This window comes from Lepisosteus platostomus, chromosome 2 (assembly GCF_059453375.1).
Source record: "Lepisosteus platostomus isolate fLepPlt1 chromosome 2, fLepPlt1.hap1, whole genome shotgun sequence".
Taxonomy (NCBI): Eukaryota; Metazoa; Chordata; class Actinopteri; order Semionotiformes; family Lepisosteidae; genus Lepisosteus; species Lepisosteus platostomus.
The window spans coordinates 5,303,926-5,319,611 of NC_142612.1; the positions used below are offsets into that span (position 1 = coordinate 5,303,926).

The following is a 15,686-nucleotide window of genomic DNA, read 5'->3' on the forward strand; positions in this document are numbered from 1 at the left end:
TGTTTAACAGAAGTGGCCATTTTCTTTACAATTAAAATAATCTCAAAACTTCACTTGTGACTCTCTCACAATCAACTCTCATAGAAAAATGCTCTTCCTGCTACTCTTAGCCAAATACTTCTACAGGCTTCTTAATACATAAGATTTCACTGTCATTATTCTACTTTACTCATTACTAACATTTTGATGAATAACTATATGACACTCATTTATTCTGAATCTTGAGGACTAATGTACTGTGCATTAAAGGCCATTAATGTTGTAGTTATATTTCCTATATTTAAAAATGAAGCTAATGGAAAATCAGAGTCCTCTCACTACTGTTCTCAGATAACAGCAAATAGGGTTGGTCTCTTTCATTTACAATCACAACCTTTAGAGATCAATGCTCTTTGATTATATTGGTTATCAATTTCCAAATATAGGAAACTACATCCTCATTTGCACAGTTAAGGGGGTGGTCTTTTTAGCTGCAACAATGATTGCATCAAAGAGACCTACGGTGGTACATAGATGTCAGTCCAAAAAAAGGCATTCAAGGTTTAATCTAAGTGGTTATACCTTACACAAAATTGGCTGTATTGACCCTTGAGAAACTGAAAATGGCATTAGTTACTCACTAATCTATACACAGTAATTTTAATATGCAACAATTGTATTCCAAATTAGTCAATAAACTATTATCTTAATGAAAAAGAAAATTCAATGAAAAGAAAGAAAATGCATGGACCACCATACAGTACCTTTCTTTTGCCTTTTGAAGACGCGTTTCTCTCAGATTCTGGATGAACTGAATGTAATAATCTTTATGTGCTTTTCTCTGCCTCTCTTCTTCTTCGGTATAGGCAAAATCTGGGTCCACATAATTGTACCTTTCCACTTTTGTAAAAATTGACCTGAAATAAAAAAAAATGTGAAAGGAGTCATTTTTTTAAAATACATCAAGAGTTAAAACGCAGGCACTGCACATACATATACTGTACCTGTAGTGCTCATTTCTGGAGTGAGGCCGTATACTGGCAGAGCGATCATTGGGAAAAGCTATCAGATAGTTTCTGTCCAAGCTCCTGCTTCTCTTATGGGTGTGAATATTTGACTTAGTGGCACTTAACACTGCCATCCGAACTGAGGCAGAACATTTAGCCAGCTCATCTGTGCCTACTTCCACACCCTGCCCTGTTTCATTGGTGACTGCAGGTGTTATGCCTTAAGGTAAAATACAAAAGTAAACATTAAAATTGATTGTTTCTCAATATATATGTATTTGTGTTGTTTGGTAAATAATGACACCTATTGTCAGTACCATGTGACAAAACAACCTACTTACCTCTGTTAAACCTGGGTTGTATCTTTCTGGTTAGAGGTTTGCAGATACCAGTAAAGCTAAGACTTATCTGATGAAAAGGCCTGAAGGTCATCTGAATGGAGGAGCTGTCCAGCACAGACACCTGGCCCAATATATCTATAAGCTGATTCACTTTAAAAGATCCTATCTGATGTGGTGCAAAGGAAAACATTACATCCTGTAAATAAATAAACAAGAATTAATTTGACACCCCAAGAAGGCTCCACAGCCAAAACATTGTGTCTCTTTGTTTTTCAGCAGGAATAAACTTTTACTTGTTCCTTTGCACCCTACGCATGCTGACACAGCTACTTACTTGAACTACTTAAACAATAATTATTTTCTTTCATTGACTACACAGCTCAGCGATCACTGTACTACTAATTTAAATTGGAAAAAACTAACCAAACCTCTTTCTCACCTCTTGTTTATAACTCTCTCCCCTTGTCTTCCCAAAAAAGGAAGTGGTCATTAAAGTCTACATTTTAATTTATATTTCATTTTATAATATGTGAATAGCTGTGTTTGAGCACGTTTTTACAAGTCTGTGCATGCACTTACAGAACTCAATTTCATCATTAACCTACAGAAGCAATTGTATTCTCAAACCCCAGAAGACTATAACAGAGGGACATCTAGTGGCCACATCTTGATATTGCAGATTATAAATCTCGATCTTGAGTGCATGAGTGTGTGTTTCACTGGACACACCTTCACGATTTATCCTTTAATCCAAAGTCCCAATAAAACATGTTGCCAAGTAATACATCTGTATTTTTTAATATTTTGTTAATTCAAAAATGAATAATGCATTATCAAAACCTAGTCTAAAATACTGTGAACAGTTTTGGACACCCCAATTGGTATAGCAGTACTGGATTCAGTCCATGTATTCAAAATTCAAAAAAGGACCAAAGGTGGCATTAAAACTAATTCAACTGATTTCTACAGAATTATCAGTGAAAATCTAACCAGAAGAAACATGTAAAAACTACAAGTGCATTTAAAACTGAAAATACGAGGCACAAAGGGTTGTAGAGGTCTAGAACATCCTAACCAGCCAACCTCTTGACAAGGACATCATTCAAGAAAACATCTGGATTCTTGACATTCTTGGGGCCTTTAGATACTGGCAGCCAAGCATCTTAGATGCACCAAATGGCTCCCTTTCAGTTGTAACTTGTTTTATATTCCTATATTGCACTGATACTTCTTTAGATTGTAAAAATGTTGTGCTCAGAAGTATGATGCTTAACCCCAACCACCACAAACACAGCCATATGATTTTTATATATTTCAAATTGGAGAACATTCAGAATTGCCGACCTGTGGAGATCATACCTTCCCAGAAGATAAATGTAATACTAAGAAGAGAAAAAAATATTTTTTTACATGTGTTACGTCCCAGTGTGTGTTCTCTGTGTTTTTTTTTCTGTTATGTCCACACTGCTGACCCTTGATTGTTCTCCCTTCCCCATTGGCCCACCATTACACCACACTTTTTCGTATGATGTCATCATCAATTAGCTCTCAGCCAATCAGAACTCATTTTATTCACTATATAACATTGAGGCTTTCAGGAAGAAAAGGCCTTTCGTTTGACTTCGGTCCCGTTTGGTTATGGTTATTGCTGGGCTTCGCTTGTTGGTTTGTTTTGCTTTGTGTGTGTGTGTATTTTCGTATAGCTTTGGCTTTGTTGTTTTGTTGTTTTGTTGTTAGTTTCTTTGTTCTCTCGTTTGTTTGTGTATTTATCCTTGTTTTGCCATTACCTTGCCCCAGTGTTACATGTTCAACTTTTGTGTTCTTTTGTACCCTGCTCCTGTTGATTACTCTTGTTTTCCCTTATTTGTATTCCTGGTTCACTTGTGTTTTTGTGTGAACTTTTGTATATAAGGTTAGTTTAGGTTGTTGGGTACACTTTACACACTTAGTTGATTTTGTATTAGTGCACTAGTTTAGTACGATGAGTGCCATTTGTCTTGTATGGTTTTGGGTAGTCAGTGCAGGTTAGCTAGGGTGTTGAAGACGCCGAACACTGTGTGTTTCGGGTTTTCTTTTGTAGTCAGATTAGCTTTCCCTCACTGTCCTAGCCAGCTCCATTTTGTTTATTTTCTTTCCTTTGGCACCACTCTAGTTCCTTACCCTTCTTATCACGCTTCCTAGTCCCTCACCAAAACCCACCTGCTTCCAAAAGAATAATCCTAAATGTTACACCCCTATACCCCTAGACACTTGGGGATGTAACAACATGTTTTGATCCAGGTTTAACTAATGACTTAAAAGGACTAAAACAATTAAAGATTAAAGTGATGCTATACATTATGCTCATTGAAATGGTTGTCTTCTTCATAAAGAACTTAGCTGTTGATACTATACTATCGCCAAGATAGATGTCTGATCTGGCAAAATATTTTTCAATAACACTATGTATAACAACAGAAAAAAAACAAACAAATATTACCTGCTGCAATCCAGCATCAATTTTCCCTTTTGAAGGAGAGATGATGAAATTTGCAGTTTTACGGAATTTAAAGGCCACAGGAAGCAAGGTGGACCTGTTGTTGAGCACACAAAGGACATCAACACGTTCCCCCATATGGCACTCATCAAAACTGAAGCACGGTCCTGGAGCAGGTATCAGTGATACTGAGAGCCCAGTCCCTGTTATGGCTAATTCAACGCAGCTCCGTTTATTATCTGAAGAACACATTGAGAAAAGAGTAGTAAAAACAATAAATAAATAGTTAATAAAAATAGTAAATAAAAACGGTGATAAAAAGCAACTGCTTAATCTCAGATGTGTCTACTGAAATTGCTGTTGTAGAAAGAGCACATACTGTAGGTACATTTTTATCAACTATTTACCTGATTAATTGCAGCACTAGAGTTACAGGATGGTGGTATGGACATATCATGATGAGGGACGTTGAGGAAGTAACAAAGAGGGTAATGGAATTTGAGGTGGAAGGTAACAGAGGAAGAGGCAGGCCTAGAAAGAGATGGATAGATTGTGTGAGAAAAGATATGGAGGTATGTGAAGTGAGTGAGGAAGATGTGCTCGACAGAGACAAATGGAGAAGAGCAACCAAAGCTGCTGACCCCAGGACAGTCTGGGACTAAGGCTGTGAAAAAGAAGAAGAAGAAGAAGAGTTACAGGATTGATGAGGCATAATAGGAAGGTCTGTATTTTGTCACCAGATGGAGTCAGTGTATTTGAATAGGAAAGGAAAGCAAAATGAATATGCTTCACAAGAGCAGAATGCATTAAAGGTAGAATTGAGATATTGCTTTTTTGTAACTTAAGTAAATTATTCTAAACAGCCCCAGACTTTTTTGTTTACCTCTGCTGGGAAGTATTCCATTGACCTCATGCTGAATGAAGCTATCTTTGCTGCCAACAATCTCAAATTTCATGAAAAGGGCATAGTCCTGTTTTGCAGGCTCAGCAGAATTAGTGTCATCTCCATTATCCCTAGAAAAGAGGGAAGTGAAACCATTCAATTAGTAGAACTAGCTGTAAATAAGCAACTTCTAACACTCTAACAGAGATACAGTAAGTACTCTGACGTTTTTATGACAACAGCAGTCAACATATAGTAATACACCGACTATAAAAAATTTAACCCATTTTAGTGCACTCATTCCTGTCTGAATAATAACTTTTATTAGAACTCTGGTTATTCACTTTTCTATCCATCACAAAACGATAAACACAGTATACCCTTGGTTTAACGGACTAATGAGGGAAGGGGTGCCCATTATTTTTCGAATGACCATTAAATCACAGTTAATGTCTTTTCAGCTGAAAAAATATACTATTATATTAGAAAATGTATACTACTTATATGCTTTCTTAATATATTCCAACTTTTTTAACACATTAAATCAACACAGTCAATGAAAATTGTTCCTGTGCCCTTTTTATCATAAATATACAGTAGACGCTCTACTGTGTCATAATTGCACTGTATAAATTTCACTAAAGCATATGAAACACAAACAACACCAATCGTAAGCAATGCACCTACCCATATACTGTAGGGCACCACTGATATTCTTGAATATTAAACTAATGTAGGATTAATTTTTACTTTGATGTTTTTTATTTGCGCATTCCCCTGTTATTTGAGGAAAAGACTAGTATTTCTGTTTTACAAACAAAACTCCCCTCTAGCAGATTCCGCTAAATCCAAAGTCTGTTAAACCAACATTACTGTACTGTAATGATACAGTCGTGAAGAACGCCAGAGGAAATACAAAGAGGATTACATGAAGTGAAACACCTGACAAACCTGTTCTATAGGAAAAAACGTACATATTGTATGCCAGAGAGTTAGAGAGAGTTTTGTTTATGGTGCGCTATTTCATTTTAGAATTATAATTAAGTTCCTGAATTTTCTGTATATAGCACTCTTCATCTCAATGAATTCCAAAGCACATCGCGTGTTGGAGGGGACCAACCTCATCCGCGTTATAGCGCAGCACCCACCTGGACGACATGCAGCAGCTACACAGAGGATTAGGCAAGGGAGTGGGAAATTACCTCACCAGCTGAATTACGTTTAGTCAGGCAAGGTACAAGTAGTGCAAGCCCAGAGCAGAAGAGAGCTGGGACACCAGCAATAACATCCTTAGGCTTCCTAAGTGCTATGGGATGTTTAATGACAGAGAAGCCAGGACCTCGGTTTAATGTTGTGCTGGATAAGAGGGAGAGCACCTCCTCACAGCAGAGTAAGGATCTGCGCCCGTGGCTGGAAGGTCGCCAGTTCGTATCCAGCAGCCAACAGAGGAATCCTACTCCGTTGGGCCCCTGAACAAGGGCCTTCACCCCAGGGGCTCCAGGGACGCCGTATAAATGGCTGACCCTGCGCTCTGACCCCAGCTTCTCTCCCTGTCTGTGTGTCTCGTGGAGAGCAAGTGAAAAGACAAATTCCTAATACACGAAATTGTATATGGTCAATAAAGTGATCTTATTTTATAGTACAATATGTCACCATACTAGGGCACTGGAAATCCTAATCCAGAAGGAGGAATGCCATCTGTAAGTAAACACCACTTACAGCAGCAGCCTGGGTTTCATTAGCGCGGGGATCACCAACCCTGGTCCTTGAGAGCCCTAATTCAGCAGGTTCACAATTAACTCACCATTTACAGAGATGTGGAATTAATCCACGGCAATAAATTAAACAGATGATTTGCTAGATTGGGCAATTGTCAAATCATTTCAGTCTAAACTTTCAGCACTCAAGTCCCAGAGTTCTCTTCATTGAGCATACTGCTGGCTTGGATCATCAGCAGCTGACTGTTGTTGCCAATCTTGTGACCTCTATGACTAACTGGGGCTCTCCAGGAGCAGGGTTGGAGACCCCTGGCTTAGAGGTCTACTATCGCATTACCAACCAGGCCCAGCTCTGCCTACCTTCTGAAATCTGAGTTGATCAGTTTACAGTGTGGAAACTCTACTGCTTGGTCTTTACTTGGGTTTTGCTAATTTTTCCGGTTATTATTATACCTGCAGTAGATAGGACTGAAGCATAAGGAGATTGTTGTCTTTTCATAGGGACCTAGCTTCCCTTCATTGGGAACACAAGATATCACGGCTGAAGCATCCACTTCTTTAATGTCGTTTCCCAATCTCATTTCCAGCAACGCGGCATCGGTGCTCTGCTCTGTATCAGTGCCCTAGTAAAATAAAAATGCGGCGTTATAAAAACATAAAAACTGCATTTCAAACAAGCACTCTGCAGTCTTCTCCAAAGTAAACTGCAATATCAGGCTAAATAAGGTCCTGATAATCGGCCACCAGTATTAACAAATGTGCGGTGACATGAACCTTTTTCAACAAATATACAGTACATTCCCACACACACTACTATAAAAATCCTTTTATTGATTAAAAAGTCAACATTTCATCTAATGCCCTTCCTCAAGTGATGGCTGGTCACAGAAAATGAAAACTGTAGGCTTTTTATACTAACATGTGATTAGCAGGACATCTTTTTCCAGTTACGTACTTACCTGATATACATGTAATGATATACATGTATCCTTTCCAATTACTGTATGCAATTAACAAGCTTTGGTGGAACAAAATGTGTCTTTTTAATCTATAAATTAGTATTGGAGAGAATTATTAATGAGTGCAAAGAGTATAGTTGTTTATCAACGTTGTTTCTTGGGTGTGGTTATTCCAGCTCCACAAAATAACAGTTAAAAGAGTGAATAACATTTTATGCCATGATCCCTTATCATTATACTCAAGAAATTAACCCTTTTATTTTTTGATTTATGATTGCTTGGGTCCGAATAGTGATTAACCAATGAAAAGAGTCACTAATTGTACCATATTAAAGGCCAAAATTGGCTACGTCTTTCTAAGAGAAAAGATGGGCCTTCAAGCAAAAATAATAAAAAAGAAAATGTTACTACAACAGACAATTTTAAAATATTTTATATGGCAAAAATAATCCTATGACGAAAAGATTACTGTAGTATCTTTTTTAATCATTTTTATAGACATTGTTTCCTTGTATTTTTTATTTGTTCATGGCAGATCCATAACACATTCCTCCTCCACCTGACCCGCGGCAGAATGACTAAACAAGAGCTCTTACCAGTTCAGCACCCACAGCGTCATCTTGCAGCACGGCCACCCAGTCGGAGGCCTGGGGGCTGTTGTTGAAGAGGACCACTCGCTGCAGCTTGGATGTACCGAAATAGGCCGGCCCGAACCACACACACTCGAGCCTCTTCTCGCTGGTGGGGTCCAATACCTCTAGAGCCTGCTCCACCACGTCAGCTTTTATCTGTAAGACTTTGTCCTCACTTCCCTGCAGTTGAACTCTAACGCAACAAAAGGAAATTAAATGATAATAATAATAATAATAATTGCTTACACTTATATAGTGCTTTTCTGGACATTCCACTCAAAGCGCTTTACAGGTAATGGGGATCCCCTCCACCACCACCAATGTGCAGCCCCACCTGGATGATGCGACGGCAGCCATAGTGCGCCAGAACGCTCACCACACATCAGCTCTCAGTGGGGAGGAGAGCAGAGTAATGTAGCCAATTCATAGAGGGGGATTATTAGGAGGCCATGATTGGTAAGGGCCAATGGGATACCACACCGACAAGCCCGAATGAGTCAATGCTGTACATCCGCATGATTTTCTTTCCGCGAGTAGTTTTATGTACCTCCCTGAACATGCAGACCCATACAGACAACAGCTCTTCACAATCTTTGGGTTCTACTGGTCACAGCATGAAAACACACCATCTCTGCACTTCATCCATAATTTCATCTCCCAGAAACGAAAGTTTCTTTGCTGGTTAGTGCGTTCTTATTCATTGCATACCAAATATGTTCCGAAGTGGATGATTTATACACGCTTTAAAATAACATACAGTTTGGTTTTGACAAACCTTACAGCAATTTGATGCATTTGAACTATGACTTTAATATATCTTCAGATTTGAAAACCTATAATCTTTTACATTACACATATGATACTTTATTACAATTGCCTATATGCATTTGGGTAATCCCTAATTCTAGTTTGTCTCTTTGCAAATAAAAAAATAGATATTTAGCAGTATATAGTGCAACACAAGTTAGGGTTTTGCACCTACAAACTCAGCAACTATACTGTAACTCCATATATTTTGATTACATTTTCCTGAGGTTTAATTAGTATGTGAGAACTTTCCTGTAAGTCACATAATTCCAAAGTGCATTGCTATTTTAAGAATAACACTGAAAAAGCACATGAAAACTGCCGTTTTGCACCTACCTTGCTTGTTCATTGACAGTCCTTGATTGATGTGTACAAAACTCAACTCTAATTTTCTGAATTGTTTCAGGCTCAACAGTTCCGCTGGTGGGTACAATGGTGATAGGTGATGCCCCTTTGTATGTGATTTTGAATGTGCCTATAGTGATACAGTATTAAGACAAATCAGATAAAATAAGCTGGACAAAACACTTCATTGACAAGACTATGAAAAATCATTTTAAGCAATTTAAAATTTCAAATAAGGCCAGAAGAGCCTGTGTTCTGAACCATATCACATCTATCATTCGTGAGAAGCGATGAAAACTTATCTGTTTATGTGTCCCAATCTACAAAATTAAACTAAATTTAAAATAAAAACATGCCCTGCATCAAAAATAACAGAGACACATTTTGCAGGGCCGGGAAGCAAAATGGGGATTTTAACTAACATTAGTCAGTAGTGAATACAAATGTGATGGGTCTACAAAAAGACAATGTGATTATCATAATGATGTGATCATGATAGTGGTTAGCATTCTTTCCATTTCCAAAATAGAAGACACCGCAGGATTTGGGAGTGGAAGACGTGTGTTCAATCACAAATTGAAAACTCTAATGCCATAAAGAATAAAATAAGCCATTTGTACTCTTATTCAATTTAAGCAGTCTGCAACCAATAAAGAACGTTTGAATAAAATATGATACAGCAGCTGTACAGCTAACCACCACTTACTGTACCTTGGCTCTATATTTTGGCAGTGTTTAAAACACAGTGGTCTGGCCACCCTGGCATGAGTTACCCAGTGATGAGTTACATGTGGTAAATGCAGTATGTTTCTCAAACTCTATCCAACGTGCACAATATGTCTACAGTGTTTTATTGCTACCGAACTCTCATTTACTCCACGTCCCAGTTTGCTTACCTCACTGCATTATCTTAATAACAGAATTCAAGAATTGTGTGATTTTGCATGTTTTGAATTGTTAAGCACAGTTACAGTCATTTGATTGAAAGTTCAGTTGTGGTTTCTAACGCTGTACTAAATAAAACTATAAGTGAATCGGTCAAGGGCCTAGCAAGTATTTTTGACTGGAGGTTTTTTTTGTTATTTGGATCACAATTTGAAGCTGCATCCCTAATTCTTCCCGGCAAATGCGAACTGGAGGGCATGTCACTGTAGGCAGCACAGAACCAGTCTCCTGTGTTTTGGAGGATTTTACTGTAAATGTACACAAGACTATTTGCACTGCAACCACATTCGATCTGGTCCAGGCCCTTGTGTCAAAGTAAATGACAGAGGCAGAATGTATGGAGCGTAACCACAGAATGATCAATGAACAAACATACATCATTTTATAGTCTTAAATCATTAAAAGAATAGTTTAGGGTCCAACAGAATCCCGCAGTAGATGGAGATTACTTTACGAAAATGTTCTCAAGGAACAGCTAATCCCAAACGATACTCTGCACTCTCAATGAGGTGGGACTTGACAGAGTTGCTGACCCATAATTATTAATATACATAACTGTCTCTGTGATATTATCTATCAGAGAAGACTAAAGCAGTTTTGTTGTTGTAAAGTAGTACCCACCAAATTGTTAGACGTGTTTCTGAAAATTAATTTAGGAAGACCTAAAGGGCTATCATAATAAATATTAATAGGAATAGATTGATATAAATAGATACATATTATTGGAAAGGCAAAGCAGGGGATAAGTTGTTGTTTTTTTTCAATTTACAGGAGGGGTGTAAGGGCGAAAATTGTAATAAACTTACAAAAGCTTTAGGTATATATTTTAAAGTATATTTTGCTGAAAAACTGTGGATCGGAGTGAAAGCGGGAGCACAGTATCGGGAGTGTACTGTAAATAAAACTCATTTTGAAAATATTTGTATGCAGCATCTTCTATTACCTGGTGCAGATCCGTGGTTCATAATTTCAATCTCCTTGCTGATAACCTTACTGTTTGCCACCACGGTGCCAAAGTCAACTTCCAAGTCCATCTCAAGAAAACAGGTCGGGCAAAATCTAGCGAAAAATAAATAAATTGCCTGAGAACGAGTTATCAAATTGAAGCAACACCGTGAAGCGAGCCTTTTCTACGGTGTGTTTCGACTGGAGAAATTGGTTCTCTTTCACTGATAATACAACAGGCAATGCAATTCACAAACACACATACGCTAAAACAGGGATCTCAATGACATCTTCTTCGGATAGGAGGATCAATCTGTCTCTGTTGTTTTCATCTGTCTCCGGAGAGTACTCCACTGTTGCAGTCAGGGACAGTCCGGGAGCAACAGGTTTGTCTGGGTTCAACACCGTCAACCTGAAGAGCTGATGAGACAGATTTTGCTTTTAGTCTCTTCTCGGAGCCTAAGAGTTAGCCTACACGTTAAACACTATTACACGTTACAATCCAGTCAAAAATGCTCCATCTCCACCTTCGTGTCCAAAATATAACCTTTAGGAATCAGACAAAAGTAAAGTATCGCAAGGTAAATGAATGCCATGTAATTTACAGTGAAATATAAAGCCGATGAAGCTGAAAACACAGAGACGCGTTTTTAAAATGCAAGATACTTACTGTACATGTAGTTATGGGTTATGATTAAACAATGCAAATTATCTAATTGCTATTGCTAATTATATATACATGTAGGCCTATGCAACTTCCTTGTCAAAGACAATGTCTGTTGTGCTACGTGATAACGCTTCTACCGTCCTGACTTATAAATGGGGCATTAGATAGATCTGACAAGTTGAAAAAAAACTATACCTTGGACAGAGGTCCGTGTATTCGTAATCTTTTGCCAGATTTGCTGATGTTTTGAACTGTCACGGAAGCTTTGTACAATTGTCCGGCTTTGGCGTCCAAAAACTCCACAAACGGAGGAGATATTCTCACGCCTAACACATCAGCCTCCATTTCCATCCTCTTCGGTTTCGAGGTTAAACAAGAATGCGGCTGTGCTATACTGCTATACTATATCTTTTATATCAAACAGTACACGTCGGTGTCCTCTCTGTGCACGTTTCCAAGTGCTTTTAAGTTTGCAGCGTCCTGGGTTACTAGGCAACGCCACCTATTCATCTTCACCGGGACAAAAAAAAACAACAAATTTCCCTCTTCATAACAACATGTACATATATTTTTATTTATTATTTAGATATTAATTTTTAATAGCATTTGTAAGCACAATTGGTGTTGTCTTTGTTTTCTTTTTTATCTTTAATGACGAATGCACTGATACCAAACAAGACCGTAAGTGTTAACGAGAAAACAGTTTTGTAGTTTTGTAGGTTTGGAAGCACCGATTTTGCCACCAGGTGGAGACCGCGCACGCAAAGTTAAGCTTTTACTTAACATATACAGTACAGGTACATTAGACCATTATAACAGTACTGTATATTAGTATATTACTTATATATTACTTATATATACTTATATTATAGTATATTAGTATATTACTACAGTGAGTACAGGTGTTTAATTTCATTTTTGGCGGCAGAAAAAGGCTCGACCGTTTCTACCAACTTTATTTCACATTTATTTTCACAGTCCCTACCTACTGCAGACTGCCAATTTACAACGGGGCGGGGCGTTAAAGTTAATTAATTTTGATACCTAAAATTAATTTAATTTCCCTTGACATTACACAGTCATGCGGTTTAGAATAGACCAGCTTGAGAGGTTGAGCATGTAGGGCTGCAAGAAAAGTAGAAAATTTGAGGTGTGCAAAGACAGATTAACGTAACCCGTGTCAACAAATTTAGGGGGCGTTGTCATTATAACTTTAAAATAATTCTCTAACTTTTCATTTCTGATCGTCGGTGCAGACCACCGTCTAAGAAGGGCTTTTACTTTAATTTTTCTTTTACTTTGTATTTGTTGAGGTAAACCTTTAAAAAAATTATAAACTAATAATTCGTTAATTCATAACTGGAAATCTTCACATAATTTTGCATAATGGAAAATGTCTGCCCTAGGCATTCGGGAGGACAAGGAAATGTATTTAATATAGTGAGAAATAAAATACTTTTTTTTAATCAGCTACTTCCATGTAATACGTTATCATTCAATGGTGCTGATCCTGGGAGTTCAGGTGTAGAGCATAGCTATTCTCTAAAGCTCATCGATTGGTTCTTTTTTTATTGCTGTAACTAGTACGTCTTTTTGTATATTTTTGCAGCATTATGTGGCATGTACTTTAATTAAAGAAGAAAAAACGACAATCACAGAAGATTTATGACGTGACATGCAGAAGACCTATGCAATATGCTACCTATATTGAACGTGTATCAACATGTTATAACCATGAGTATTTCTAGAAAATAGGTCATTGTTCATGTTTTTATGTACTGTACTTGCTTAGGAACACCCTTATGCATTTCGACTTAAAATGTATTCAGGTTTTTCTCAACGTGGTTTTCATAAATGTTGAACAGTTTACTTGGGAAAAGCAGGAGGCATCATTAGTAACTACTGGCCAGTACATTTACAGTTGCGTTATCTGAAAAGTGTTCCTGATTACTGCATGCCAGTTATAGGAGTGCCTGCATTCCTGAGCCCTTTCTCCCAGCTCAAACAATTCCCCAAATTTTAGAACCTCACTTACCATAGACCTAGTCATTTAACATGAATGTATACAGTAAGTAAGAGGAGCTGTACTGAAGGAGGAAATTATAGTCGTCTTACACAATCATGTCAACCTTATACCTTTATGGAGTTCATAGAGATTAAACAGCTCTATGCGGACCGCTGGTAGAATTCTGGCCATGACAGAGGACAGTCACCACCCCGGGCATGAGCTCTTCACCCCACTGCCCTCAGGCAAGAGATAATGTATCGGGGAAATGAAAACATTTTTGCAGTAGGTGCACTGACACTTAAACTAATGTTACATAGGCACAGGCAACATGTATCCTGCTGATTAACATTTGTGATCAAGAGAGATGCTCGACAGGGTGTGTACATTGAAGGTGGTCTGCCTCAGAAGCAACACAAGCTGTCACAAGTCTGTGACGCATGCTTTGCATCAGGATGCAGATGCTGTCTTGTGGGATTCTGTCCAATGTGTTCACTGTGTTGTTCATCTGTTGGGATGAGCTGATGTTGGTCTGTTGTGCTCAACATTTAGCGCATTGTCTAAAACAGTCGGGTTCTGCTGTAGTAGGGCATTCATGGCTTAGCTGTCCCATGTTCTTGCTACACAGGCAGCTCGGGGATGTGGGGATTCCCACTGGAATGCTGTCAAGTCAGGATGAGCTCACAGGAAAGGGCAGCAGCAGCAGCTCTTAATCAGTGCAGCACCGTGCAGTCAGAAGCCCATCAATCACCACACAAAGTGGAGGTCAGGAGAGATTACACACTCCTGCCCAGAACACCACACTTGGTACTGTATAGTTATATTTTTATTTTTATAACTATAGTTTTTAGAATTCTAGAGATATCCCCATTGATGGCTCTGTTGTACTCAGCATTTAGCATATTTTCTGTGCCACATTCACTGGCATCCATCAGGGTGCCTTACACAAACCCTGATGCAGGCAAGTCCACCTGAGGTGACTTGGCCCAGGCTTGAACAAACTGATAAACCAAAGGCACTGTTCTCTTGATGAAACTGGTCCCGTCTAGGCATGTGGAGTTTCACCAGGTGCGCCTTTCAAGAGAATAAGTCACCTCATCACCTGCAGCCAAGCAGCTGCCTTTCTAATGAGGCAATTTAGTCCTTACGCTAGAATCAAGGTTATTCTAGTGTATCGTGGTCAGACAACAAATGCAAAGATCATTTAATCAGTGTCCAGAAATGATGTTTTGATCAATTGATACCTTCCGTTATGAGTTTCTTCCTGATGCTCAATGTACAGTATCATCTCAGACACTGGCATGTTGTTTCACATTAAAATCGGGTCAAGTTGTCAGCACAGAAAACAGCAGAGGAAGGTTGATAAAAATGCACCGTAAGGTCCAGATGTGAATATTTTTATGGAAAAAAAAAAACTCGGAATCTCTCATCTCAGTACATTTTTCTCCATTCAGCTAAAGCTGGCTATAGATAGACATGAGCTACTGTGACGTTACACAATAGTGCAGTGTAGACTTTGTCATTGTTATAACTATAGAGAAAAATACAGTTTCTACAGACATCATGGTTAGAGATATTATTTCTTTATAAGATACCAGATTCTTTAACCTCAACTATAAGATCCTTCATTGTAGGGAATAACCTACCTCTTAGCAGTTTCAGGTGAGCGTTACAAAGAGTTAACGTTTCTATCTAAATTACCCTGTCGATTTACGTTTTGTTTGCCACAAACAAACAAGCGGCTTCTGCAAAACTGAAGGACGTGAGAAAGTTATTTTTAGTCTCCGCTCAACAGTCTTCTGGTGGTTGCGTCATCCTCATAGTAACAATGGAATGTTAGTCGTCGTCAATGGAATTCGAACTCTTCAGAAACAAAACGACAGTGACGATGGCAGGAAAACACACAGACGTGTTCATATCATGGCATGTCGTGTTTGATACATGGATTTCCCACGTTTACAGTAGTTTGTGTTTCAT

General features: G+C 38.3%; 1 protein-coding gene across 3 annotated transcripts in view; it reads right to left on the reverse strand.

The window, feature by feature from the left end:
* The window catches only part of LOC148675759 (cilia- and flagella-associated protein 47-like), a 210,456-nt gene extending 194,993 nt beyond the window's left edge, over positions 1–15,463 (reverse strand). For 2 of the 3 annotated variants that reach the window (XM_088646914.1, XM_088646930.1), the window contains exons 1-11: positions 11,900–12,167; positions 11,303–11,457; positions 11,036–11,151; positions 9,139–9,277; positions 7,960–8,188; positions 6,858–7,027; positions 4,687–4,817; positions 3,807–4,042; positions 1,328–1,523; positions 984–1,206; positions 744–896 (exon numbers count right to left, since the gene is read on the reverse strand). In XM_088646914.1, coding sequence (XP_088503040.1) covers positions 744–896; positions 984–1,206; positions 1,328–1,523; positions 3,807–4,042; positions 4,687–4,817; positions 6,858–7,027; positions 7,960–8,188; positions 9,139–9,277; positions 11,036–11,151; positions 11,303–11,457; positions 11,900–12,055 — 1,904 coding nt within the window. In that variant the 5' untranslated portion in view covers positions 12,056–12,167. Of the gene's footprint in view, positions 1–743; positions 897–983; positions 1,207–1,327; positions 1,524–3,806; positions 4,043–4,686; positions 4,818–6,857; positions 7,028–7,959; positions 8,189–9,138; positions 9,278–11,035; positions 11,152–11,302; positions 11,458–11,899; positions 12,168–15,355 lie in introns of those variants that run through there. The other variant, XM_088646922.1, reaches the window with a different exon arrangement.
* Positions 15,464–15,686: the final 223 nt, after the last annotated feature.